Below are 27,292 nucleotides of genomic sequence, written 5' to 3'. Positions count from 1 at the left end.
GAATCCCTATTCCTCACATGCAGAGCCCCATGCACCCCCCAGCTTGCAGCACAGCCCGAAGACAGGTCAGGGCTGAGCATCCCGCGGGCATGTGCAGCCACGCGTGCTGTTCCCTACAGCTCTTGAGGTCGCTGGGGACCTGAGCTGCCCCGAGCAGAGGTTTTGAGTCCCTCTCCTGGGGCTGCAGTGGTGCTGCCACGGCTCCTGCACTGGGCTTGCTGCCTCACCCTGGCACTCACCGTCTCAACTAGCTTGGTGCTGGCCCCGCATTACCCTGGGCCTGTGTGTGCCCTAGAGAAAGCAGCAGCCACCAGCCTGGACCCTCCCCAGGAGCTTTCCGAGAAGCTCTGCTGCGCAAAAGAAATGCAGGCACGCAGCAGTTGGGACAGCAGCAAGTTTAACTGGGTGCCACCGGTCCACACACAGGCCTGTCACCTCTTCCCTGCCCATCACTGAGTTATGGGAGAGGAAACCCTCGGGATGAAGCTTGTGCCTCCTCTGGGGTGGTGTCAGGGGTCCTGGCGGTGCCTCGCCTGGCACTGAGGGCCTGTGATGACGGTGGTGGTGATGGTGATCTTGTTCACTGTCAGCCCGCCTGTGCCGTAACTGTCCAGATGTGCCTCGCGCTTGTACTCGGAGACTTGCTTGGTGGAGAGGAGGTCCCACACGGAAACCCTCTGCTCCTGGAGGGGCCCACAGGTGATGTAGGAGCCCTCAGACTGCAGGAGGTCCACTGTCTGCTGGGGAAGGGTTGTGAGATGGCTTCCCTTGCTGTCTGCCACCACGCTGCTGGTGGTGTTCAGCAGGTCCTGAATGGTGACTGTCCCGGCACGGTACAGCTCCAGCAGCTCCTGCCTTTTCTCCTCAGGGATGCAGCCGGAGAAGAGCAGGTCCCACACTGAGACCTTGTGGCCCCGGGACTCTCCAACATCCAAGTCAACCACTGTGGTTTTCAAGGCTGTTTCCCATGGTTCCTCTTTGGTGGAGTCACCATCCTTCCCTCCTGCTGCTGTCACGGTGTCCTTGTTGGACGCCTTGACTGCAACATGGAATTTCCTGCCTGTAGATTCCTTTTTCTTGACAAGCGTGGTGACAACAGCTATTAACTGATCCAAGGGCAATGTCCCGGCACGGTACAGCTCCAGCAGCTCCTGCCTTTTCTCCTTGGGGATGCAGTCGGAGAAGAGCAGGTCCCACACTGAGACCTGCCCCCCCTCAAAATCACCCTCTGACACCTCAACTGTGGTGGTCCTCAGGGTCTCTTCCCAGGCCCTGTCCTCCTGCAGCTCAGTGTGCTCTGCTCCTGCAGCCGTCGACTCTGCCCTGGGGCTGCTCTCCTTTGCCCTTGCTGCTTCTGCCTTTGACACAATAGTGCTCACCACGGTTTTCACCTGATCAAGGGTTAACTCCCCAGCCTGGTACAGCTCCAGGAGCTCCTTCCTATTCTCCTCAGGGATATACTTGGAGTGCAGCAGGTCCCACACTGAAACCTTGTGGCCCTGGTACTCTCCAACATCCAAGTCAACCACTGTGGTTTTCAAGGCTGTTTCCCATGGTTCTTCTTTGGTGGAGTCACCATCCTTCCCTCCTGCTGCTGTCACGGTGTCCTTGTTGGACGCCTTGACTGCAACATGGAATTTCCTGCCTGTAGATTCCTTTTTCTTGACAAGCGTGGTGACAACAGCTATTAACTGATCCAAGGGCAATGTCCCGGCACGGTACAGCTCCAGCAGCTCCTGCCTTTTCTCCTTGGGGATGCAGTCGGAGAAGAGCAGGTCCCACACTGAGACCTGCCCCCCCTCAAAATCACCCTCTGACACCTCAACTGTGGTGGTCCTCAGGGTCTCTTCCCAGGCCCTGTCCTCCTGCAGCTCAGTGTGCTCTGCTCCTGCAGCCGTCGACTCTGCCCTGGGGCTGCTCTCCTTTGCCCTTGCTGCTTCTGCCTTTGACACAATAGTGCTCACCACGGTTTTCACCTGATCAAGGGTTAACTCCCCGGCCTGGTACAGCTCCAGGAGCTCCTTCCTATTCTCCTCAGGGATATACTTGGAGTGCAGCAGGTCCCACACTGAAACCTTGTGGCCCCGGTACTCTCCAACATCCAAGTCAACCACTGTGGTTTTCAAGGCTGTTTCCCATGGTTCCTCTTTGGTGGAGTCACCATCCTTCTCTCCTGCTGCTGTCACGGTGTCCTTGTTGGACGCCTTGACTGCAACATGGAATTTCCTGCCTGTAGATTCCTTTTTCTTAATGACAGTGGTGACAACAGTTATCATCTGCTCCAGAGTTAACAGCCTTTCATGGTACAGCTCCAGCAGTTCCTGCGTTTTCTCCTCAGGGATGTAGTCAGAGAAAAGCAGGTCCCACACAGACACCCGCCTCCCCTGCAAGTCGCCAGCTAGCACTTCAATGGTGGTGGACTTCAAGGTGTTATCTAGTCGTGCATATTGTGTTGAAGAATCACCTCCATCCTCCTCCACTTTTGTCACTGCCCTGTGCGGACCTCTGGCACTGGCCCTGAGCGCGGCATTTGCAGCTGCAGTTCTGTTTATGATGGTGGTGACCACGGTGGCCACTTGTTCTGTGGTCAGTATCCCTGCTCTGTACAGCTCCAGCAGCTCCTGCCGCCTCCCTTGAGGGATATGTCTGGAAAAGAGCAGATCCAGCAAGGAAACCTTTTGCCCCTGGAATTCACCAGCAGTGACATAGATGGTTGCAGACTTCAGGGACTTTCTCAACTGTTGCTCTTGGGAGTGCATGCCCTGAACTGGTCGTGATGGGTGTGATGCTCCCACCTTGGTGTCGGCTGTAACTGTGGATGAGCTCAAATGCCCATTTTTCATTCCTGCCCCAGCGATGATGGTGGTGAGGAGAGTGCTCATCTCCGGGATGGTGACAGTCCCTGCCTTGTACTTCCTCAGGAGCTCCTCTCTCTGGTGCTCGGGCACGTAGCGGGAGAAAAGGAGCTCCCAGAGGCTGACGCTCTGGCCCTGGAAGAGCCCCACGCTGAGCGTGGTGCGGGTGGCCTGCAGGGCTTTCCGAGCATCCTTGCTGAGCTGATGGACCGCAGAGCCCTTGTCCATCACGTGGAGCATCGGCAGCCCCGTGTCCGGGTCGGGCACGCAGCGGCGCAGGAGCTGCATGTAGGTGAGGTTCTCGTGGGTGTTGGGGTCAAAGCAACTTCTTATCTGGTTCTTGGGGTTAGAAAGGAACTGGCACATCTCCTGGTCAAAGTACCCGCGCTTGTGGGCCACTTCCACCGGGATGCGGTGACTGTGCACGGGGTCAATAATGCCGCCGGTGGCTATCTGGGCCTCGAGCAGGCGGACAGCATGCTCCTTCACAATGAACTCTTTCTTCATGGCCTGGAAGAGGGAGATGTGGTGGCCTGTGTACGGCTCCGTGTAGCCTGTGACAGCTCCCTCGGCCGACAGCAGCTTCTCATAGAAGTCTCTGCCGATGAGTCCCGCCGTCAGCGCCTCTTCCACCGACAGCTTCTGGTTCCTCACAGGGTCGGTGAGGAGCCCTGAAGCAGCCTGTGCCTCCAGCAGCACCAGGGCTGTGCCAGGCGTCAGCAACCCCCTTATCATGGCATCATAGATACTCATCTTCTTACTCATGGCCTGGAGGAAGACTCCAGCTATGAAGTTACTCTCACCAACACCCATCTCTTTGTGTTCATCCTCAACCAGGTTACTTCCCATGTCAGTTGACTTATTGTTCTTAGAGGATCCACTCATCTTCTGCGTTGTCTCTGGGGAACAGTACTGCTACCGTGGGCACCGTGTTTGTCTGGGGAGAGAGAAAGAAATGTCCTGGTGAGACAGAGGTTCTTGTGAATAGAGGTTCTTGTGCAGTTTTCATGGTGTGTGTAAATCACAGAATCCCAGGCTGGTTTGTGTTGGAAGGGACCATCCAGTCCCAGCCCCCTGCCAAGGGCAGGGACCCCTTCCACTGGAGCAGGGTGCTCCAAGCCCCTGTGTCCAACCTGGCCCTGAGCACTGCCAGGGATGGGGCAGCCACAGCTTCTCTGGGCACCCTGTGCCAGCGCCTCAGCACCCTCACAGGGAAGAGCTTCTGCCTAAGAGCTCAGCTCAGTCTCCCTTCTGGCAGGTTCAAGCCATTCCCCTTGGCCTGTCCCTTCAGGCCCTTGTCCCAGGCCCCTCTCCAGGCTCCCTGCAGCCCCTTTAGGCACTGGAGCTGCTCTAAGGTCTCCCCTTCACGCAGCACAGGGGCAGGATCCCCTCCCTGAACTGCTGCTCACACTCTGGGGGTGCAGCCCAGCACATAGTGGGGTTCTGGCTCATCACAGCCCATGTGTGCTGGGTCTCTGCTTGTTCTAAGGCCATTGGGTTGTCAGAGCCTCCAGCCCCATCCTGTTACACTCCTCTGTCCACCAAAACAGGTGGACCTATAGGGATGCTGGAGAGGGACTCTTCATTAGAGACTGTAGTGACAGGACAAGACGTAATGGGTTAAAACTTAAACAGGGGAAGTTTAGGTTGGATATTGTTAGGGTAGTGAGGCACTGGAATGGGTTGCCCAGGGAGGTTGTGAATGCTCCATCCCTGGCAGTGTTCAAGGCCAGGCTGGACGAGGCCTTGGGTGATATGATTTAACGTAAGGTGTCCCTGCCCATGGCAGGGGGGGTGGATCTAGATGATCTTAAGGTTCTTTCCAACCCTAACGATTCTGTGATTCTAAAACTGGGGTCTACTGTTGTAGATGTGCTGGCACCAGTCCTGCCACATGCTGTCCTCTGGACTGTGCATGGCACTGTCCATGAGAGGGCTCATGGTGCCAGACACCACCCCAGGACGATCCTAATCAGTTCCAGCAACTGAGGATGAGGCAGAGTCACTGGGAAGGTTTGCCTGACCCAGTGCTCTCTCCAGATATTTAGGGAAACAGGAGCAGGGTGTTTGGGATGCTCTGGCTGAGCTCTCTGGCACATCGTGCTCTGTGTCAGGTCAGGGCTCGCCCTGGGCTGCCTGTGGCCACCACAGGCTGCCCTGCAGGGACCCAGCCCTCATGGGTTCGGTGGCACCGGGCCTGTGGCTTAACCACACTTTGCAGGTAAAGTGCTTCCCGGGAGCTCCTGTGCCGCGGGACGGGAGGAGCGGTCACTCTTTGCTATGAGCTAATTGCCGTGTGGGTAAATGGTGGCTTAAATGAGATATATTTAAGTGAAGATTAGCGAACGAGTGCCTCAAGGAGCTTTGAGTGCTCTCTCCCATCCAGGCATGGGCTTTGCATGAGTGTGACCAGCAGTGGTAAATCCTGTGGGCACCCTCACCCATGGAAATGCAGCATCCCTCAACCACTGCCCCAGTTGCCTGTCTGAGATGTTCCAGGGGGAAACAACTGTGCTCTGGAGCAGCCACCGGAGGAGCCACCCCGAGTCAGGCAAAGGTCTGTGGAGACAGTCTTCTTTCCACCCTGAGCCATAAGCAGACAGTGGAAGGATGAAGAGGGGAGGCAACATGTGAGATATTTCCCCAGTTTCTAAGTCAACTTTTGACTGTTTTCAGGTCAGGGGATTCCACTGAGCTGGACCTGGACATGTGTCCTCCTTGAGGGATGTCTCACATGCTGTCAGTCTCTTTGGAGCATGTAAACTTTCAGCATCTACAGCATTGCAGGGTGATGAGGCCAGCGCCTTGTGAAAACAGCCAAATCGAAACCCAAACCATTCCCTTGGGAACACCCATCTCCCATAACCTGCAGTGAGTGACAGTAATGACACATTCAGCTCATTATGAGGGTCACAGCTTTAGCTCTGCCTCTTCACCTGACTGGTCTGAAAGTCTCTGAGTCAGTGCTTCTGAGCCATTTAAATATTGGATTGATGCTGGTTGCTCACGATGGGCAGAGGCTCATCCCAGCAGCTACAGACAAGCCCCAGCCTCTTTGGAGACCATGACCATGACTTCAGGCTCTCTATAGCCAGCGGCTCTGCTCCACCAGCCCAAGGGAGCAGCTCTTCTTCCCATCCCTGCCTGCCCCCCCAGATGCAGCTGAGCCCTTCAGGAGGTGATGGGCCGGTGGCAGTGGGACGGGACGAGCTGAGTGCTGTGTCACACCCCGGAGCAGGCAACACCTATGTAGGACATGGATGTCGTGTAAACACCCTATAGAGCAAAGACATTGCCCAACTGCGAGCTGTCATTAGCTGGTCTCTAATCAGACCTCCTGGTGCTGGGGCTTGGCTGCAGCTCCTGGGGCAGGACCTGGTTGTCCTTTCATGCTGTCACAGCAGCCCAGCCCTAATGGAAGCATTTTTCCGGCTGGAGGGAGCAGGGCTACCAGCCAAGCCGTAGTCCCCAGCCCCGCTGCATGCTGGGGGGGAACTGGTGCTGTCCCCCTGTCTCAGTGCTCGGCTCCAGCCCAGACCCACCACAGGCCGGCATTTTCTGTCTCAGGAGCCTGCGGGCTTGGGCAGGTCCCTCAACTCTGGCTGCTTCCCTCCCACATCCCAGTGTCCCGTCTGCTCAGAAGTGATGAGGACACAGCTCCATCCAGCCCCGGTGCCACTCTGACACTCTGCCCCTTCTTGCAAAGTCCTGCCTGGAGACCTCATGCTCGCCAGACCACTGCTGAGCTGCCCTCTGAACATTGGGTTTTGGGGTGGATGCAAGGTCCCTGCATTCCCTACAGACCCCTGATACCTGCAGGCAGGGTGCCATGCCAAAGTGGGGCTCTGGGGTGGCCCTGGTGCCCGCTTCAGGCTCTGTCCTACCTGCTGGACATGTATCCAGGGCAGCTGAATCCCCAGCAGGCTCTGGTACTCCTCCTCCTCCTCCTCCTCTTCTTCCTCCTCCTGCTGTTGCCGCTCAGCCAGGATGAGCAGCCCAGGCAAGAGCCCAATTTAAATCCTTCCCTTCCCCGCCCATGGAGATGACAAGGTGACCCTGCCCTGTGCTGAAGTGCAGAAGCACAAGTGACAGTCAGACATCTGGCAGGACAGTGCCACAGCAGCCCCAGGAGCCTGGCTCGGGTGGTAGGGACTGGGGCTGGGGGGCAGCGACCGGCCCTGGAGACATGGGGCATGATCCTTACTGGAGCCTGGAACAGAGATGGCTGTGGAGAGAGCAGGCGCATGGTGAGCTCCTGGACTCTGCCATCACCTTCTTCTGGCAGCTGCTCAGCACAACTGCTTGTGGAGCACCCTGCCTGTGGTTCGGCTGCCACGGAGCCCTCCATGGACCTGGCTTGTTCCGTCTGCCCTTCTAGAATCAAGGAATCAACTGGGGTGTAAAAGACCTTCAAGATCATCAAGTCCAGCCTTTACACCAGCACTGCCAAGGCCACCACTGCCCCATGGCACTGAGGCCTTGTCTCCACGCTGTGTGAACACTTGCAGGGATGGTGCCTGCAGCCCTGCCCCGGGCAGCCTGTTCCAATGCCTGAGCACCCTCTGGGGCAGGAATTGTTCCTCAGCTCCATCTAAACCTGCCCTGGGGCAGCTTGAGGCCGGTTCCTCTTGTCCCATCCCTTGTTCCTTGGGAGCAGAGCCCAGCCCCTCCTGGCTCCATCCTCCTCTCAGGCACTTGTAGGGAGCCATCAGGTCCCCCCTGAGCCTTCTCTTCTCCAGACTAAGTAACTGCAGCCAAGTTCCTTCGTTGGGGCGAGGAGCTGCAGCCATGGCCCTGCAGCTATCCCTGCTCTGCAGCCAGGACAGAGACTGATCCTGTTGCTCGCTCTGGCTATGCTCATGACCATGAAGATACCAGGGCTGTGGTGGCTGTGTTCATGGTGTGTGGAGTGGGTGGTCAGTGCTGCTGGATGAAGCAGCCCCAGGATGGAAACCTTTTATGCTTCTGACGAGCCCCATGCTGCAACCTGCGTCTGCACAGAAGCTTTGGGCACAAGGTGACCAAATCCCTGCTGAGGACTGGAGGGGAGAGATGGGATCCAGAGAGACCTGGGCAGGCTGGAGAGGTGAGACCCTGTGAAGAAGCTCTTCCCTGTGAGGGTGCTGAGGTGCTGGTACAGGGTGCCCAGAGAAGCTGTGGCTGCCCCATCCCTGGCAGTGCTCAAGGCCAGGTTGGACACAGGGGCTTGCAGCAAGCTGCTCTAGTGGAAGGGGTCCCTGCCCCTGGCAGGGGTTGGAGCTGGAGGAGCTTTAAGGTCCCTTCCAACAAACTGTTCTATATTTCCAGGATTGTATCACTTGTGCTGCTAGCAGAGGCAGGCTCTGCTCTGGCAGCTTTGGGCTGATTTTCAAACCTCATGTTTAGATCTGTGTTCATGTGGCATGTGCCACAGCCCATCAGACTGCAGGCAGAGCTCCAGTGAACAGCGCCCTTGTTCTTGTGCCTACTTCCATAACAGGACTGGGCTGGGATGTTCTGGTGTGTCAGCACTCATACAGCAATGTGTGCGCTTGGCTGTCAACCATGTCCATGGCCACGTGTGTTCATGACCATGTGTGTGCTCCTGTCAAGTGCACGCATGTCCCTGCCTCTGCCTGTGGGTGACTCTGTGTGTGCACAACACTGTGCACGCGTGACGGCGTGTGTGCAAGGGACAGGCTGTGCCTGTGTTGGGGTGAGCATGTGCATGTGCTGTGCGTGTGCTGTGTCCCCGGCCCATGTGGGTGTGTGTGACAGTGTCCTTGTGCACAGGAGCTGCTGCCCCTGCCCTTCCTTGCCCATGTCCTGCTTTGGGTGCACATTCCTGCCTGCGTAGGTGCTGCCAGACTGGATGATCCGCACACAGAGGTTTTCCCTCTGACTCACCCAGGCGGGTTTGGGGAGCACACCCAGGCAGGAGGTCCCTGCTCACAGGGTAAGGTGGTCACAGGACCCACTTCTGCTGTCCCGAGTCCCCTGTAGCTCTCCCTGGCCTGACAGCTCTCTGCAGCCTGCGCTATGAGGCACTTCCTGGTTGCAGCACAATCACAGCTCCGCTCATTGCTCTTCCCTCTATGTTCAGCTCTCCCAGCTGGGCTCCAGCAGGAGCTTCGTTCTGGCTGTGCCCATGCAGGGGTGCAGAGGGTGCCTGGGCCAGGCAGGAGGGTCCCGTGCCTCTGAGCACCCAAAGGCATCGCTGAGCTGCCTGGATGTGCATCCACGAGGTGTTGCTCTGTGTGGGCCCACAGGCTCCTCACACGGGGACGCTTCTCTGAGCCCTGCTGCTGCCACTGGAGCTGGCCCAGCTCGTTCAGACCCCTCTGAAGTGCTGGTGGCTGCCCTCAAAGGTGCATTATGGTGCATTTGTCAAACCAAGGCTCTGGATTATCTCCAACAGTGGACGTCTCGTCCTGAGCTGGAGCCCAGGTCCCGTTAGAGCCACGGGGAGCACACCAGGATGCTCCCACAGCCCCGAGCAGGACTCCTCTGACCACATGCACATCTCTTTTGCAGGATGTGTACATAAAGCAAACACCAGTCACCGGGACCTTCTCTGCCTTGGCTGCCTGCAGATGGGGTGACCCAAGCTGCACACAAACATCTCCTGCTGTGAATCAGCCCTGAAACCTCACCTCCTCCTTAGCGTGCAGGGCTCTGAGCTGCCCCACCGGCCCCACATGCACCAGATGGCTTCAACAGAGTAGAACTACATGGAAATGCTGGTGCCTCACCTCGACCCCACTCCTGATTGTCCCCTCTTTAGAGAACAAGGCTCCATCTTCCCCAGTGAGGAGTGAGTAGTTAATCCTGCACCTCCCTCCCTCCCTCCCTGCCTGTTTCTGGGATGTGACAGATGGCAGGGGGTGGAACTGGATGTGCTTTAAGGTCTTTTCCAACCCAAACCAGTCCACAAGTCTATGTGGTGCTGCATTTCAGGACCCCTACATGTGGAACTGCACGGGGCATTGCTGGGAACCCTGCTGCAGCCAGGCAGTGGCCATACCCATCGGCCCTCAAAGCACTTGGGTATTAAAAGGGTACATCTTTAATTAAGAAGTAAATTAAAATGTGAGTGCACATTTGTTTGCACGTGTTTGTGCTGCCTCCACCTCTGAGTGCTCCTCACTGCAGCCCTGCGGAGAACAAAGCCGTGGTGCAGACCCATACAGGTCCCCATCCTCCCTGTGCTCCGTGACTCACCAGCTGGTCCTGCAGCTTCCCTGGAATCCTGGAACCGAGACACGGGAGCTTTGGGATCTACAGCCCGGGCAGCGCCTCGACCTCCCCTGCGGGAGCTGGGGGTGTCCTTGGCTGAGGCAGCCCTGAACCACACCAGAGAGATGGGAGGTGGATTTACAAGGGTGCCGCAGCACTGGCGCATTCAGGGATGTTGTTGTGGGAACCTTCTCGATGGTGACATGGCCCCTGCAGCCCCGGGGCTGAGCAGGGGGACAGGAGCTGCAGGGGCTGCAGGGGCTGGAGGAGCTGGGATCGCACAGAGCAGGAAACAGCCTCATGTATGGCGTGGAGACAGCAGCCCGTGCTTGGGCAGTGCTATGAGGACACTGCTGTGTGGGCACACCCTGCACACAGCAGGGACAATGTGGAGTCATAGAATCAGCTGGGTCGGGAAAGCCCTTTAAGCTCATTCAGCCCAACTGCTCCCCAGCCCTGCCAAGGCCACCACTGCCCCATGGCACTGAGGCCTCGTCTCCACGGGGTGTGAACACTTGCAGGGACGGTGACTGCAGCCCTGCCCCGGGCAGCCTGTTCCAATGCCTGAGCACCCTCTGGGGCAGGAATTGTTCCTCAGCTCCATCTAACCCTGCCCTGGGGCAGCTTGAGGCCGGTTCCTCTGGTCCCATCCCTTGTTCCTTGGGAGCAGAGCCCAGCCCCTCCTGGCTCCATCCTCCTGGCAGGCACTTGGAGGGAGCCATCAGGTCCCCCCTGAGCCTTCCCTTCCCCATCTGAACCCCCCAGGTCCCTCAGCCCTTCCCCATCACCCCTGTGCTCCAGGCCCTGCTCCAGCTCCATTCCCTTCTCCGGCCCCACTCCAGCCCCTCAAGGTCTCTCTTGCAGTGAGGGGCCCGGAACTGAGCACAGGATCCGAGGTGCGGCCTCCCCGGTGCCCAGTGCAGGGGCTCAATCCCTGCCCTGGCCCTGCTGCTGCACTGGTGCTGATACAGCCAGGATGTGGCTGCCACCTTGGCTGCCTGGGCCAGGAAATCACCAGCAGCAGGTTCCCCGCTGCCCAGTGCACCCTGCTGTGTGGAGCTACCACAGCGGGACTCCCAGTGGCAGCATGTCCCAGGCATGGAGCCACCGTGCAGCAGCGTGTGGGTGCTCCTGGCAGGCGCGGAGCTGACTCGGGAGCTGGGAGTTTCCCATGGGCACCTCCTGCTCCCAGCCAGCTGAGCGATGCCGTTGAGGGCAAGAATAACAAATCCATCCCCTCCCAGAAAGAGCAAGGAGCCAGGCAAGGCCAGGAGGCAGGGATGGGCAGGGGCAGGCAGCGGTGGGCAAACATAAAGACAAAAATCCACTTTATTCTGCCTTGGAGAGGCGTGATTGTGCAACCCGGATCACCGTGGGAAGAAGCTCTCAAACATTCTCTACCCTGACATGTGATTCCAGGGAAACAGGGATGGGCAGGACTTGTACTGGTGCTTCAGGTCACTGGCCCGGGGTGGGGTGGAAGATAAGCCAGAGTGCGGGGGGTCTACCATGGCTCCAACTGTTCTGCCGCCCTGGCCAGGGAACTGGCTTGTCCTTTGGTTTCGCAGCTTCCTGGAGGTTTCCCGCAGCAGCTCCTGGGAACACGAGAAGGTTTTGTGTTTATGAAGACAGGGAGGGGGGTTCTGCTCTGATGGCATGGGTACAGCTCCCTGCTCTCCTGGGGGCCATGAGAGTCAGGATTGCAGGCTGGTTTCAGAGGGAAGGGACCTTAAAGCTCATCTCCTCTGAGTACCAGCACAGCCCCCCCGCCTGCCTGCACCCCTGCCCACATCCTCACACATGGGTCTCCTACTCACACCCAGGACTGGAGAAGATGCCACCACCCCACCAGCCACATGGGCTGTGACACATGGTCCCGCTCCAGGCCCTGGCGTGGAGCCCCTCACTTGCATCAGACCCCCCAGAAGATGTTTTTTTGGGACATGGACTGTGGGACCCTCCCCAAATCCAGAGAGCTGATCTCCCCCCAGACACTCTGTGGGGACCCTCATGGTTCCATCCGTTGCAGCTGGAAAGCCCTGGTAAGCCTGTGGTTTCTTGACAGCCCATCAATTAGTGCCAGGCTTGTTTCTGGCTATCATCTTCATTAACACTAATTGCTAGGGTTTTATCTGTGTTTGCTTCTTCCATCCCCTTAACAACTTAACAGAAGAAATAAGCATCTCCTCACTCCAATTATCCTGACTGACCGGTGTGACTGGCCAGGTTGGTTCCCATCACCGAGGCATTTGTCAATCAGGTTTACTCCTGGGTTGGGTTTGGTGGCATTTTGACCAAATACCTCAAAGAAGTGGGTATCCTCCTTCTACTGCCTTGCAACACCAAAGCCCTCCCCACGGACCACCAGTTCTGGGCCACTGCTGAGACCCTCTCACAGCCCCATGAAGGAGCTCGGTCTCATCTCTGGGTGTTATGTGGTGCCTTTGGACAGACACAGCTTCTGTGTGTTTTGCCCCCATGTGGGCATGTTCCCTCCCTAATCCTAACCTCTGGTTTATTCTGACCGCTGCTGAGCACGCATCAGGTGATCTGTGATAACTGAGCCTGGAGAAGAGAAGGCTCCTGAAGGAGAGACCTTAGAGCAGCTCCAGTGCCTAAAGGGGCTCCAGGAAAAGGGACTCCAGGGAAACTGGAGAGGGCTTTGGACAAGAGCCTGCAGGGACAGGCCAAGGGGAATGGCTTTAACCTGCCTGAGGGGAGGCTGAGCTGAGCTCTTAGGCAGAAGCTCTTCCCCGTGAGGGTGCTGAGGCGCTGGCACAGGGTTCCCAGAGAAGCTGTGGCTGCCCCATCCCTGGCAGTGCTCAAGGTCAGGTTGGACACAGGGGCTTGGAGCACCCTGCTCCAGGGGAAGGGTCCCTGTCCTGGCAGGGGCTGGAGCTGCAGGAGCTTTAAGGTCCCTTCCAACCCAAACCAGGCTGGGATTCTGTGACTTCTCTCCTGTTAATTTCTCCCATCCCTTTGCAAGCCTGGGCAAACCTCCAGGCTACGCAGCCAGTTATGGCAGGAGTTTCACAGCTACTCCTGTTTCCAGCTATCAGCTGCACAAGCTGTGCTAGAAAAGCCCATTTTCCAGGACATTACTTGATTAATTGAGGCAAATGACCCAGGGTCATGCATTTAAGGGGAGTAAGCTTCCTTCTAATAACAGTAGTAGAATTATTCAGCCCTGACCTCCACGGCAGAGTGGTTCTGGGGCTGCCTCCACTGCTGGAGTGCAGCACATGGACCAGGTCAGTTCAGAAGAAGTAACGTGGCACAACAGCCTAGAGGCTGGAGCAGAGCTCTGGAGAGGCTCAATGGAGGAGAGGAGAGGAGAGAAAGCACAGCCTGTGAGTGAACTGAGGGTACATACCACTGAAAGACCACACTGCTCTGAGGTGAGGGTGCTTATAGACCAGACACCCCAGGAAAACCATACAGGGTGAGAGATTAAGAGTAAGCAAAGGTAATGTATCCCATCCCAGTAGCACCTAACACCAGCCTGGAAAGTGCCTGCATGGAAACCTGATCTCCGGGCAACATCCAAGCTTGGAAACCTCCAACACCAATAAAGCCCTGCAAATATGCTAGGAAGAATGTTCTTCATGCATAAAAAAAAGAGAATAAAAGGAGAATAAACCCCAAATTCACACTACAGCTCGCACAGCACAGAAGACACAACGGATGAGGGAAATGAGGACACCATATGTCATCAAAGTGACCTGCGATAACCCAAGCTGATCCCTGTATTCCTCAAAGACTGAGGAAGGCAAAGGCTTAACACATGGTACCACAGGGCTTAGGGGAGAAATATAAAAGCTCTGCCTGACTGGGTATTGAAAACAAAAGAAAACAATAATGAAACGCTTTAAATGGAAATAGAAGTTTATAAAACAGGGTATAAACAAGAAAGAAAAATAGGAAAAGCAAAACATAAACATGAAACCACAGATCAGCACTGAAACAGTGCAAAAATGAAAAAGGTTTGACATTTACAATTTAGAAATACTGAGAAAATAAAGCCCCGTGTCCGGGTCGGGCACGCAGCGGCGCAGGAGCTGCATGTAGGTGAGGTTCTCGTGGGTGTTGGGGTCGAAGAAGCCCTTGGTGTCGTCGCTGGGGTCCGAGAGGATCTGGTTCATGTCCTGGTCGAAGTAGCCGCGCTGGTAGGCCACCTCCACGGGCAGGCGGTGGCTGTGCACGGGGTCGACGATGCCGCCCGTGGCGATCTGGGCCTCGAGCAGGCGGATGCCGTGCTCCTTGACGATGAGCTCCTTCTGCATGGCCTGGAAGAGGGAGATCTGCTCCCCGGTGTAGGGGTCGGTGTAGCCCGTCACGGCGCGCTCGGCCGACAGCAGCTTCTCGTGCAGCTCGCTGCCCACCAGCCCCGAGGAGACAGCCTCGTCCACCGAGAGCTTCCTGTTGGCCAGCGGGTCCACCAGGAAGCCGGTGGCGGCCTGCGCCTCCAGCAGCACCAGGGCCGTGCCCTGCCTCAGGATGCCCTTCCACATGGCCTGGTAGATGCTCATCTTCTCCAGCTTGCCGGGCTCGCCCTTGCAGGGAACCAGCACGCCGGCGATGCAGCCCGTGCCGTCCAGGTAGCGCTTGACGGAGGCCATTTCCATCACCTCCGCCACCGTCTTGGAGCCCTGTACCAGGTCGGCCAGCGTGTCCTTGTCGATGATGCCCGAGTCCGCCAGGTCCGAGGCGGTCACCTGCCTCCTGAGGCCCGTGAACTTCACCGCGCTGCTGCGCTCCACCGCCTCCTGCACCAGGGCCGTCAGCAGCGCTGCCAGCTCGTCCAGCGCCAGGCTCCCGGCCCGCAGCAGCCCCAGCAGCTCCTGCCTCTTGGCCTCGCTCACGTACCTGGAGAAGAGGAGCTCCCACAGGGACACCTTCCTGCCGCGGAAGCTGCTGGCCGGGACCTCGATGGTGCGGGACTGCAGGGACCGCTCCAGCTCCTGCTCACGCTCACGCTCCTGCTCCCACTCGTGCCGGGAGCTCACGGGCTCGCCGTTCTGGGCGCGAACCGGCGCCGGGGCCGCCCGCTGCTCAGCCTCAGTGATGATGGTGGTGAGGAGGGCGCTCATCTCCGAGATGGTGACAGTCCCCGCCTTGTAGCGGCGCAGCAGGTCCTGGCGCCGGTGCTCGGGCACGTAGCGGGAGAAGAGGAGCTCCCAGAGGCTGACGCTCTGGCCCTGGAAGAGCCCCACGCTGAGCGTGGTGCGGGCGGCCTGCAGGGCTTGGCGGGCCTCCTCGCTCAGCTGGTGGAGCACGGAGCCCTTGTCCATCAGCTGCAGCATCAGCAGCCCCGTGTCCGGGTCGGGCACGCAGCGGCGCAGGAGCTGCATGTAGGTGAGGTTCTCGTGGGTGTTGGGGTCGAAGAAGCCCTTGGTGTCGTCGCTGGGGTCCGAGAGGATCTGGTTCATGTCCTGGTCGAAGTAGCCGCGCTGGTAGGCCACCTCCACGGGCAGGCGGTGGCTGTGCACGGGGTCGACGATGCCGCCCGTGGCGATCTGGGCCTCGAGCAGGCGGATGCCGTGCTCCTTGACGATGAGCTCCTTCTGCATGGCCTGGAAGAGGGAGATCTTTTGTCCTGTGCAGGGGTCGGTGTACCCCGTCACAGATCTCTCTGCAGAGAGAAGTTTCTTCTGGAGCTCGCTGCCCACCAGTCCCGAGGAGACAGCTTCATCCACAGAGAGCTTCTTGTTAGTGACTGGGTCAATGATGAAGCCGGTGGCAGCCTGCGCCTCCAGCAGCACCAGGGCAGTGCCCTGCCTCAGGATGCCTTTCCACATGGCCTGGTAGATGCTCATCTTCTCCAGTTTGCCGGGCTCAGCTTTGGAGGGCACCAGGATGCCAGCAATGCTTCCAGTGCCTTCGAGGTATTTTCTCACACTGTCCATCTGAGATATTTCTTCTGCCGTCTCTCTTCCTTTGTGGAGATTTTCCATCGTTTCTTCTGTAATTATCTGTGCACTGAGAAGTTCTGTTGCTGTTATCTGCTGTCTGAGTCCTTGGAACCATACATCACTTCTGCCTTCTTCTTTTTCTTTAATGATGTTTAGTATTGTTTCAATGATTCCTTGGATAATGTGATGTGATTCCTCTTTGTATTTTTTTACCAGCTCTTTTCTCTTCTCCTCTGTGATGTACTCAGAGCAGAGAAGTTCCCACAGTGATAATACCTGTCCTTTGTATTTTCCAACAGGCACTTGCACCTTTGTAGACAACAGGGCTGTTTTTGTTTGCTCATCAATGTAGAAATAGTCATCATCCTTCTCCATGACCTGAAGCAGGTACCAGCCAGTTTCTCTGTCTTTGGAACATCTCTGCAGGAGCTGACTGTAACTGATCTTCTCATGAGTGTTTGGATCTATAAAACCTTTGCTGCCATGGTCAGGATCAGACAGCATGAGGAACATGTCATCATCCAAGTGTCCGCGCTGGTAGGCCACCTCCAAGGGCAGGTGGTGGCTGTGCACGGGATCGATGATGCCGCCGGTGGCAATCTGGGCCTCAAGCAGGCGGGTGCTGTGCTCCTTGACTGTTATCTTCTGCTTTATGGCCTGAAAGAGGGACATTTTCTTTCCTGTTTGAGGATCTGTGTATCCCGTCACGGCTTTCTCTGCAGACAGGAGCTGCCTGTGGAAGTTGCTCCCCACGAGTCCCGACGAGATGGCCTCGTCCACAGAGAGCTTCTTATTTTTCAGTGGGTCAATGAGGAACCCAGTGGCAGCCTGTGCCTCTAGCAGCCCCAGAGCACACTGCTCTGTGAGAAGGCCCTTCTTTAGGGCCTGGTAGATGCTCATCTTCTCTTTCCTTGATGGGAGTAGAACCCCGGCAATGCATCCAGTGCCCTCTAAGTACCTCTTGATGGTGTCCCTCTTGGTGAGGCTGGCAAGCGTGAGACTTCCATCCTGGAGCTGCTCTAGAGTTTTCTTGTCAATGATCTCAGAGTTAAACAATTCTGATATCGACACATCCCCCCGGAGTCCTTTCACCTTGAGGGCTTCTGCTCTTTGCTCTGTGTCCTCAATGATTCTGAAGAGGAGGGCTGTAAGGCCTTCCAGTGTTAGGGTTTTGCACTTGTACTGCATCACCAGTTCTTTCCTTTTCAGCTCAGAGATGTAATGAGAGCAGAGAATTTCCCAGATGGAAACTGTCTGGTCCTTAAACTTTCCAACTTTGATGTTAAGAGGCTTTGAGCGCAAATCCTGCTTTGTAAACTCATCAATGTAGAAGTACCTTCCTCCCTCCTGTACAACCTGCAGCATGTACAGCCCAGTCTCTGAATCCTGGACACATCTCTCCAGGAGCTGCATGTAGGTGAGGTTCTCGTGGGTGTTGGGGTCGAAGAAGCCCTTGGTGTCATCGCCGGGGTCCGAGAGGATCTGGTTCATCTCCTGGTTGAAGTACCCGCGCCGGTAGGCCACCTCGACTGGGATGCGGTGGCTGTGCACAGGGTCGATGATGCCACCGGTGGCGATCTGGGCCTCGAGCAGGCGGATGCCATGGCTCTTCACGATCAGTCCTTGGTTCATGGCTTCAAACAGGGACATTGGGGCTTTTGTGTAGGGATCGGTGTAGCCCGTCACGGCCCGCTCTGCACAGAGCAGCTTTTCAAAAACCTCCCCTCCAATTAGACCTGCAGCTAATGCTTCCTCCACTGAGAACTTCTGGTTCTTCTCTGGGTCAATGATGTAGCCAGTGGCAGCCTGTGCCTCCAGCAGCACCAGCGCTGTCCCTGGCCTCAGGATGCCCTTCCTCATGGCCTGGTAGATGCTCATCTTCACATTGCTTGGCTGTATGAGCACCCCTGCTATGAAATTGCTGCCCTCCAGGTACCTGCGGACAGAGTCCATTTCAGTGACTTCTTTGACTGTTTTCTTCCCCTGGTTGAGCTCATCGAGGGTTTTCTTGTCTATCAGTTGGGATTGGAAGAGGTCACTGGCAGAAACTCTTTTCCGCAGGCCCTCGAAAGCAAACTTCTTTCCTTGTGTCTCTGTCTCTTTGATGATTGTGGTGACAATTGCTATGATTTCATGCAGCACTTCAGTGTTCTCGGTTTTGTACCTTTGCACCAGCTCTCTTCTCCTGCTGTCTGAGAGGTATTCAGAGTTGAGAAGGTCCCAGACTGACACTGTCTGCCCTTTGAAGCGCCCTATGTTGACACAGACAGTCACAGATTTCAGCACCTCCATGGTCTGTTCATCCACACAGAACATCGCGTTTTCGGACAGGGGAAGGAGCCAGAGACCTGACTCGGGCTCCTGAAAGCATCTGTCCTTCAGCTGCTGGTAGGTCACGTTCTCCTTCGTGTTTGGATCAAGGAAGATTTTGGTTCTGTCATCAAGCTGGGACAGGGTTTGGTTGAGGTCCTCGTCGTAGAAGCCGTACCTGTATGCGGCCTGGAGTGGAAGGTGGAGGTGGTGAATGGGATCAATGACCCCTCCGGTGGCCAGCTGAGCCTCCACCAAGGGAACAGCCTCTCCCAGAGGAATCAGCTCCTTCCTAAGAGCTTGGCACAGGGAGATGGAGTTCCCGGTGTAGGGGTCTGTGTAGCCGGTCACTGCCCGCTCAGCGAGGAGGAGCTTCTCAGTGAGCTCTTCACCCACTACAGCAGCTCTCACTGCATCCCTCACGCTGAGTCTCTGGTTTGTTGCTGGGTCACTCAGGTACCCTGTGGCTGCCTGAGCTTCCAGCAGCCTCAGAGCAGCCCCAGGGAGGAGGAGATGGTTCTTCATGGCATCGTAAAAGCTCATCTTCTTTTTGGATGCCTCTATGAATACCCCAGCAATGCTGCCTGTGCCCCACAAGTACCTCTTCACGCTCTCCATCGCAGCCACCTCCTCAGGAGTTCGTATGCCCTGGGCTAGTTCTTCAAATGTCTTCTTCGTAATGATGCCAGCATCCAGCAGCCACACCGCAGGGACACTGCCCCGCAGGCCCTCCAAGGTGATCTGGGTGCGGGCTTTCATCTCCATCTCCCCAACCAACCTGAGCACAAGAGCAACCAGCTCCTGCAGTGACACTTCCTCAGACCGGAACCTCTCCACGAAGTCCCTCCTCCTCTGCTCCTCAGTGAAATACCCAGAGTGGATTAGTTCCCACAGGGAGACCCCTCTCTCCTTCACCACAGTTTCCTCAAAGATCCGCTGGATTTCTTCATCACTGTGGGCAGGAGCAGCCGCCTGTGCCAGAGGCAACAAGTGGAAGCCGGAGACCTCGTCCTTCTGGCAGTGCTTGATCAGATCTGCATAGCTCACAGTCTCTTTGCTGTCTGGGACACAGAAGGCTCTGTTGTCATCACTGAGCTTAGAAAGGGCCTTGCTCGTGTCCTCATCCAGGCACCCTCGCTTCTGGGCAGAGTCTATGGGGATATAGTGGCCACAAGTTGGGTCAATGATGCCTCCTGTAGCCATCTGCACCTCCATTAACTGCATGGCCTGTTTGTCCGCGATCAGGCCCTTCTTCATTGCCTGGAAGAGGGGTATCTTCTTGCCTGTGAAAGGATCTTTATAGCCTGTGACAGCCCCTTCTGCATGCTGAAGCTTCTCATGGACTTCTGGTCCAATGACTCCCTTTTTGACGGCATCGTCCACACAGAGCTTCTGGTTGTTGATTGGGTCGATGATGAAGCCTGTGGCAGCCTGGGCCTCCAGCAATGGGAGGGCCATTCCAGGTAGCATGATGTTTTGCTTCATGGCCTCATAAATGCTTATCCTCTGATTTGATGGCTGGAGAACAATCCCCCCGATGCTGCCAGAGCCGTAGAGGTACTTTCTGACAGAGTCCATGTGCAGGACTTCCTCTGGCGTGACAGCTCCCTCCAGCACCCTCTCAAACAGGGCCCTGTCAATGACCCCGGTCTCCATCAGGTGGTAGGCGCTGACGCTGCCCCTCATGGCTGGGAACTTGATGGGTGCCCATCTTTTCATTTCCTCCTCCAGCATGGCTCGGATTTGCTCCAGGGTGAGCTTCCGCAGCTGGTAGTGGTTGAATATCTCCCGGCGCTTGCCCTCGCTGAAGTACTCGGAGTTCAGCAGGTCCCACACGGAGACCTTCTCTCCCCGCAACCGCCCAAACCTGACCGGCAGCCAGGAGCTCTTGAACACCTGTCTGGTGGCTTCATCCACGAACTGGCGCTTTCTGCTGTTCAGGGGCAGGAGGCAGAGCCCAGTGGATGGCTCCGTGATGCACTTCTCCTTCAGCTGCAGGTAGGTGAGGTTCTCGTGGGTGTTGGGGTCGAAGAAGCCCTTGGTGTCATCACTGGGGTCCGAGAGGATCAAGTTCATCTTCTTGTCAAAGTACCCACGCTTGTAGGCCACCTCCACGGGGATGCGGTGGCTGTTGACGGGATCGATGATGCCACCGGTGGCGATCTGGGCCTCGAGCAGGCGGATGCCATGCTCCCTAACGATGAGCTCCTTCTGCATGGCCTGGAAGAGGGAGATGGTGTTCCCTGAGTAAGGATCTCTGTAGCCAGTGACCGATTTCTCTGCAGCCAGAAGCTTGTCGTAGACATCAGGACCAATGACACTTGCTCGCAAGGCCTCATCCACAGAATACCTTGTGTTGGCAGCTGGATCAATGATAAACCCAGTGGCAGCCTGGGCCTCCAGGAGGATCAGGGACGTTCCTGGCCTTAGAAGTCCCTTCCGCTTTGCCTGGTAGATGCTGATCTTCTCCTGGGAGTCAGGAAGCAGCAGTCCACCAATGCTACCTGTCCCTTGCAGGTACTTCTTGACCGTGTCCATGCTGACAACTTCTTTGGCCGATGTTTCTCCCTCCTTCAGTTTCTTAAACAAATCTTTGTTGATGATTTCAGAGCTCAGGAGCTGGTCAGCTGTCACCCGGTCCCTCAGTCCTTCAAAGGTGACGTTAGCAGGGGAAGTCATCTCCTCGATGGTGGCACTGACTGCCTTACTCAGCTCTTGCACGGAGAGTGTTCTTGCAAGGTACTGCTGGGATAGAGCAGCTCTTTGTTCGCTCTGGATGTAGTCTGAGAAGAGAAGTTTCCAGAGAGACATGGACTTTCCCTTGAATTTGCCCAAAGCAACAGGTACCCGTGTGTTTTCCAGAGCTTTCTGGGTCTTGTGGTCAAAGAAGAGGTGGGTTCCCTTGAGTCCCTCTCCGCTGTCTCCTCCAAGGGGCAGCAGCAGGAGCCCAGTGCTGGGATCAGTCACACAGCGCTTGAGCAGGTCTGTGTAGGTCAACTTCTCCTTGGAGCTAGGGTCCAAGAACCCTTTCATGTCACTGGTAGGAGTGGAGAGGAGCTGTCTCGTGGCCTCGTCCAGGTACCCCCACTTGCAGGCTGTCTCCGTGGGGACACGGAGGTGTTTTCCTGGAGCAATTATCCCACCAGTGGCTATCTGAGCCTCCAGAAGGCAGAAGCCATGATCCCTGGGGACAAAGCCCTTCCTGATGGCTTGGAACAGAGAGAGCATTTCTCCAGTGCAGGGGTCCCTGTACCCTGTGATGCTCTTCTCAGCTGAAGACAGTTTCTCATGAAGCTCTGGGCCAATGAGACCAACTCTAACAGCCTCATCAACCGAGTAGCTTTTGTTCTTGATGGGGTCTGTCAGGCTGCCGGTGGAGGCCTGGACTTGCAGGAGCATCAGGGCAGTGCCAGGCATGAGGAGATGCTCCCTCAGGGCCTGGTAAAGGCTTTTCTGCTCACCGGAAGGCAAGACAACGCCCGCCACAGTCCTTGTCCCACACAGGAACCGCTGAACTGAGTCACTCTCTGCAACCTCCTGAGCAGAGACTCTTCCCTCCTCGAGACCTCTGAACATGTCGGAGCTGATGATGCCTGAGTCCAGCAGGTCCCTGCTGCTCACCCGCCCTCCCAGCCCTGGGAACGTCGTCTGCAGGGGGAAGAGGAGGAAGCCTGAGCCTGGTTCAACGACACAGTGCTTGATAAGCTCCATGTAGGTGACTCTCTCCATAGTACTGGGGTTGAGGAACCTCTTGCCATCCTCATTGCTTGGATCAGAGAGGAGCTGGCTCATCTCTTCATCTAAATATCCCCTCTCACAGGCCACATCTGCTGGGAGCCGGCGGCCGGTGCTGGGGTCAATGATGCCACCGGTCGCGATCTGGGCCTGGAGCAGGCGGGTGCCTTGGTCCCTCCCCACCAGGTCCTTCTGCATCGCCTGGAACAGGGGAATCTTCTCTTCCGTGTAGGGGTCCACAAAGCCGGTAGCAGCTTTCTCTGCAGAGAGCAGCTTGTCCTTCAGCTCCAGCCCCACCAGCCCCGTCTGCACAGCTTCTGCCACAGACACCCACCTGCTCTTCAGCGGGTCAGCCAGGAAGCCCGTGGCTGCCTGGGCCTCGAGAAGACAGAGCGCCGAGTCCAGACTCAGGAGGTGCTCCCTGGTGGCATCATATAAACTCAGCATCTTCTTGGAAGCTTCCACATACACTCCAGCAACGCTGCCAGCTGCTGCCGGGGCCTTGCTGGGACCATCCATCCCCGTCATTTTGCTCTCCTTGTGAGCCAGCACGTCCTGGCACCAGTGGTTTGCTCCTGGGGTGTCTTCCTGGGGAGACCCAGGGGCAGCATGGCCGTTCACTGCAGGCTTGCTCTCCATCCTCCCGCTGCTCTGCTCCCACAGCTGTCACAACTCTGCAGAGAGGGGAGAGAATGGGAAATCTCAGTGAGAAATCACCTTTGCCATGGATTTCATCCTAAATACAGCATGGGGAAAAGAAGAAATTCCTCCCAGTCAGAAGTGAGAGCCACAGGCTGAACATGCCCAGGGCCACGTCCTTGTCCCTGAACCCCCCACCTGGAGTCCTGCATCCAGCTCTGGAGTCCTCGCCACAGGAAAGACATGGACCTGCTGGAGAGGGTCCAGAGAAGGGTCACAAAAGTGATCTGAGGGCTGGAGCACCTCTGCTGTGAGGAATGGCTGAGAGAGCTGGGCTTGTTCAGCTGGAGAAGAGAAGGCTCTGAGGAGACAGAGCAGCCTTTCAGTACTTAAAAGAGGCCTATAAGAAAGATGGGGAGAGACTTTAGCAGGGCGTGCTGTGACAGGACAAGGGGTGAGGGGTTTAAACTAAAAGAGGGAGTTTCAGGCTGGATGTGAAGAAGAAATTATGTACAATGAGGTTGGTAAAACACTGCCACAGGGTGCCCAGAGAAGCTGTGGCTACCTCATCCCTGGCAGTGCTCAAGGGCAGGTTGGACAGGGCTTGAAGCATCCTGCTCCAGTGGAAGGGGTCCCTGCCCATGGCAGGGGTTGGAGCTGGAGGAGCTTTAAGGTCACTCCAGCCCAAACCTTTCCACGATCCTATGTTGAGCAGGGCTAGGGGCAGGGGCTGCAGCCACCGGGTACCGGGAGCATCCCTGGAGGCTCTTTGCTGCAGGGGGTGTTTGCCCTCCTGCCTGGCTAACAAAGTGTTGGAAAGGCTCCAGCAGGACACTCGGGAGGATGCAGCAGGTCCCATGCGGAACACCCGGACCTGGCTGCCTGCAGCAGTGCTGAAGAGCTGCTGTCTGCACTGGGACCAACCCCAGCACACCCACTGTACAATCAAACCACGGCGCTCGAAGGAGCATGAGGCAGGCTGTGGACACCGGAAGGTCTGAGGCTGGTTGTGGCCGAGTACAGGCTGTGCAGAGCCCTGGGGGCTGTTTCCAGCCCCATCCCCAGGGCTGTGGCTGTAGCACACACTGCTGGAGAGGAGCCTCACTGCCCACAGCCCTGTGCCAGCAGGTCCATGCCCAGTGCTGGGGCTGCAGCCAGACCTGCAGTGAGTCTGGAGCAGGGCTGAGGAGGGAGCGGGATGGGTGGAGGAGCAGAGATGGCTCCATATTGCATCAACCGCAGAGCCCTGGCACAGGGTGAGAAATGCCGGGGCTGGACTGGCCCTACAGAGCCACAGCATCAAGTGCTGCAGAGATGCTGAGCCTGTGCAGCCAGTCACAGTGCTGCCCATTGGCACCTCTGGACACGGCTGCATGGACACAGCCTGAGCAGGATTGCCCCAGTGCATGCACTATGCTCACTCCAGCTTCTCCTATGTCCCTTGGGCCATGCCAGCAGCTTTTGTTCACAAGGGCTCCTCTGTCTCAGCCGTGCTCCCGGCTGGGTGCCAGGGGAATGGTTCCAACAGGCACTGGCTCCATCTATCACAGACTGGTTTTCGCTGGAACCTTAGAGCTCCTCCAGCTCCCACCCCCCTGCCAAGGGCAGGGACCCCTTCCACTGGAGCAGGGTGCTCCAAGCCTCTGTGTCCAACCTGGCCCTGAGCACTGCCAGGGATGGGGCAGCCACAGCTTCTCTGGGCACCCTGTGCCAGCGCCTCAGCACCCTCACAGGGAAGAGCTTCTGCCTCAGAGCTCAGCTCAGTCTCCCCTCGGGCAGGTTAAAGCCATTCCCCTTGGCCTGTCCCTACAGGCCCTTGTCCCAAGCCCCTCTCCAGGTTCCCTGCAGCCCCTTCAGGCACCGGAGCTGCTCTCAGATCTCCCCTTCAGGAGCCTTCTGTTCTCCAGGCTGAACCAGCCCAGCTCTCAGCCTGTCATTAAATCCACCCTCAATCAGTTCACAGCCATTCCCCCTTGTCCCACCCCTACCCACCCTGTCCCACCCCTACCCACCCTCTCCAAGAGTGATGTCAGTGCTCGGATGTGCCCAGGCAACGCTGTTTGTGTTGGCAGGTTCAGGGTTGCAGCTGACGCCGAGGTGTGGATGTGGTGTGGGACAGGAAGGGACGAGACGTGGGGTGCTGCCGCTGCCCCTGGGAAGGGCCTTCCCGAGCCAGGCGGGGTGGGGAGCAGGGGAAAAGAGCCAGGACTCTGGGGGCTCTGCCTGGCGTGGGGCTGCTGCAGGGGAGGGCAAGGGGCCTGTCTCACAGGCTGGGAGCGGGGCGTCCCTGCATACCTTACACGAGGTGCATGCACCAGTGCTGGCAGCCCTGAGCCTGCACCACACACAAGGACACACACCGGGGCTGGCAGAGCCCTTCCCTGCTGGAAAGATGCTGGGTTAGGTGCCGCGGAAGGTGCTGTTCCCGAGAGGAGCCGGGCCCCCCAGCCGTGCCATGGGCACACCCTGCGGCTGCACCGGTGTGGCTGCAGTAACTGGAGACCCCCGGGCAGATCCCCATGTGCCCCATTCCCGAACCAGCCACCGGCACCGGAGCGCAGAGGGTGGGTGGGCAATGCCACCCACGGCGCTGCGGCAGCCCCATTCCCATCCGTGCTTTGTGGGGCCGCAGCAGGACCCCGGAGGCGGGGAGCTCCGTGCCGGGGGCAGCGCGGTGCGGGCGGGGAGCTCCGTGCCGGGGGCAGCGCGGTGCGGGCGGGGAGCTCCGTGCCGGGGGCAGCGCGGTGCGGGCGGGGAGCTCCGTGCCGGGGGCAGCGCGGTGCGGGCGGGGAGCTCCGTGCCGGGGGCAGGGAAGGGCTCGGTCGCCTTCACCATGCGCCAGCCCCATGGAAAGTTTCCGTCACCGCCTGCCCGGCGCGGGGCGGGTCCTGGCGCGGGCTCAGCTCCCCCCCGGCCGCCGCTCTCCCTCCGCCGCCGCTCGCCGCTCGGTGCCTTCGGCTCTGGCTGCGCCGGGGAATGCGCTGGCTCGAGCTGCGGCACCGGCCGCGCTGCTCCAGTGCTTCCCCGGCCCCTTCACACCCACTGGGGCCTGCGTGCGTCATCGGCCATAAATCACGGCATGGTTTGGGGTGCTCCTCCTTAAAGCTCCTCCAGTCCCAACCCCTGCCAGGGCAGGGACCCCTTCCACTGGAGCAGGGTGCTCCGAGCCCCTGTGTCCAACCTGGCCTTGAGCACTGCCAGGGATGGGGCAGCCACAGCTTCTCTGGGCAGTGTCTCCAAGTCACCGCGGAGGCTCTTGCTTGTGGACCCAGTGCCACGGGCAGTGTTGCATCTCTGGCTGCATTGGATAAGCCTGCACGTGTGCACCCGCAGTGCAGCGCTGGCTGCCGGGGCCGTGGGGAAGGGCTGGGAGAAGGGGCCGGCTTTACTGGTGGGCTGGAGGTCACGGTTTGAGAACGGGAGTGCTGGAGGAGGCGTCTGCTGGGGAAGGGGTTGGAGCTCCGGGTGGGAGCCGGGAGGATTGGCAGGGCTGGTCTCTGGTGGGATGGGGTGAAGCGGGGGAGGAACAGGAGATGGGGCAGCACCTGGAGGGTGACAGGGATGGAGAGGGCAGATGGGGCACTTAGGGGTTCCCTGCCCTGAGCGGTGCTGCCTGCACGGCTGCCATGGAGGGGACACAGTGCCTGCATCCCACCGATGGCCTGTTATTGACCACTGCTGCACCCAGGGTCAATCCCACAGCACTGTGCACCCACCTCCCTGGGAAGCAGGGAATGGTGCTGCCAGTCCCAGCACGTGCTGCCCAACGCCTGCCCCTTCCCCATTCCTGGCTCATGCTGGAGCTCTGGCACTGATATCCTCCATCCCCAGCACACCACAGCACCGTGCAGTGTTGCCCTATGGCCCCGACACCGCACTGCGGGCAGCGGGCGCAGCCACGCCACATTCCTCACATACCTGGGACCCGCCTTCGTCTTGCTGCGGTGCTGGCGCAGCCGGTGACACCCAGGACCTCTCCTACCTGCCCGCGGTGGTCGCAGGACGGGTTCTCCCGGCCGGTGCCCACAGTCCCGCTGCTTCGCCGCGGCTTCCTGCCGGGACCGCAGCACGTTTAAACCTCACCCTTCCCCGCCCCTGGGGATGACACACGAGCCCAGCCCTGCTAGCAGCACATGGGCCCTCCCCACACTCCCGGGGTGCCCAGTCCGGTGCAGGGGTCCGGCTGCATGCAGCATCGCAGCCCTCCCTGTGCTGGGCCATGGCGGGCACAGGAGCGATGCAGGGCGATGGGCAGGGGTTCACTGGCCCCGTAACAGCTCTGGTGCAGGAGGTGTCCATGTCCTGGCAACCAAGTGCTTGGGCAGTGCCACCTCAAAGGGGTGAGACAAAGGGGAGACTCCCATGGGGCTGGTGTGATGGAATCATAGAACCATGGAATGTTTGGGGTTGAAGAGACCTTAAAGCTCCTCCAGCTCCAACCCCTGCTATGGGCAGGGACCCCTTCCACTGGAGCAGGGTGCTCCAAGCCCCTGTGTCCAACCTGGCCTTGAGCACTGCCAGGGATGGGGCAGCCGCAGCTTCTCTGGGCACCCTGCGCCAGCGCCTCAGCACCCTCACACAGAAGAAGTTTTTCCTTATATCCAACCTGAACTTCCCCTGTTTCAG

At 58.1% G+C, this 27,292-nt stretch overlaps 1 protein-coding gene across 1 annotated transcript; it reads right to left on the bottom strand.

Annotated features, from left to right (window-relative positions):
- EPPK1 (epiplakin 1) lies at positions 1 to 26,828 on the bottom strand. The gene is made up of 8 exons (XM_061479100.1): positions 26,649 to 26,828; positions 14,066 to 22,701; positions 11,517 to 11,665; positions 10,056 to 10,177; positions 7,060 to 7,229; positions 6,740 to 6,832; positions 1,206 to 3,770; positions 1 to 905 (listed from the first exon to the last, which is right to left on the bottom strand). The coding sequence occupies exons 2-8, from the start codon at positions 22,664 to 22,666 to the stop codon at positions 510 to 512; spliced, it is 12,096 nt and encodes a 4,031-aa protein (XP_061335084.1). The 5' UTR covers positions 22,667 to 22,701; positions 26,649 to 26,828; the 3' UTR covers positions 1 to 509.
- Between the last annotated feature and the right edge of the window lie 464 nt (positions 26,829 to 27,292).

This window comes from Pezoporus flaviventris, unplaced genomic scaffold (assembly GCF_033815535.1).
Source record: "Pezoporus flaviventris isolate CSIRO_AGI_PZ_B2104156 unplaced genomic scaffold, CSIRO_AGI_Pfla_v1 ptg000142l, whole genome shotgun sequence".
NCBI classification, from domain to species: domain Eukaryota; kingdom Metazoa; phylum Chordata; class Aves; order Psittaciformes; family Psittacidae; genus Pezoporus; species Pezoporus flaviventris.
Note: the sequence above shows the minus strand (reverse complement) of the source record. Positions and strands in the feature narration are given on the sequence as shown.

Coding starts and splice junctions, on each gene's coding strand:
- EPPK1 (XM_061479100.1), bottom strand. CDS start 22,666: ATGGAGAGCAAGCCTGCAGTGAACGGCCATGCTGCCCCTGGGTCTCCC. Junction 7,230..10,055: donor GGAAGCTGCAGGACCAGCTG/GTGAGTCACGGA, acceptor CCTTGATTCTAG/AAGGGCAGACGGAACAAGCC. Junction 906..1,205: donor GTGATTTTGAGGGGGGGCAG/GTCTCAGTGTGG, acceptor CGGGGCCACAAG/GTCTCAGTGTGGGACCTGCT.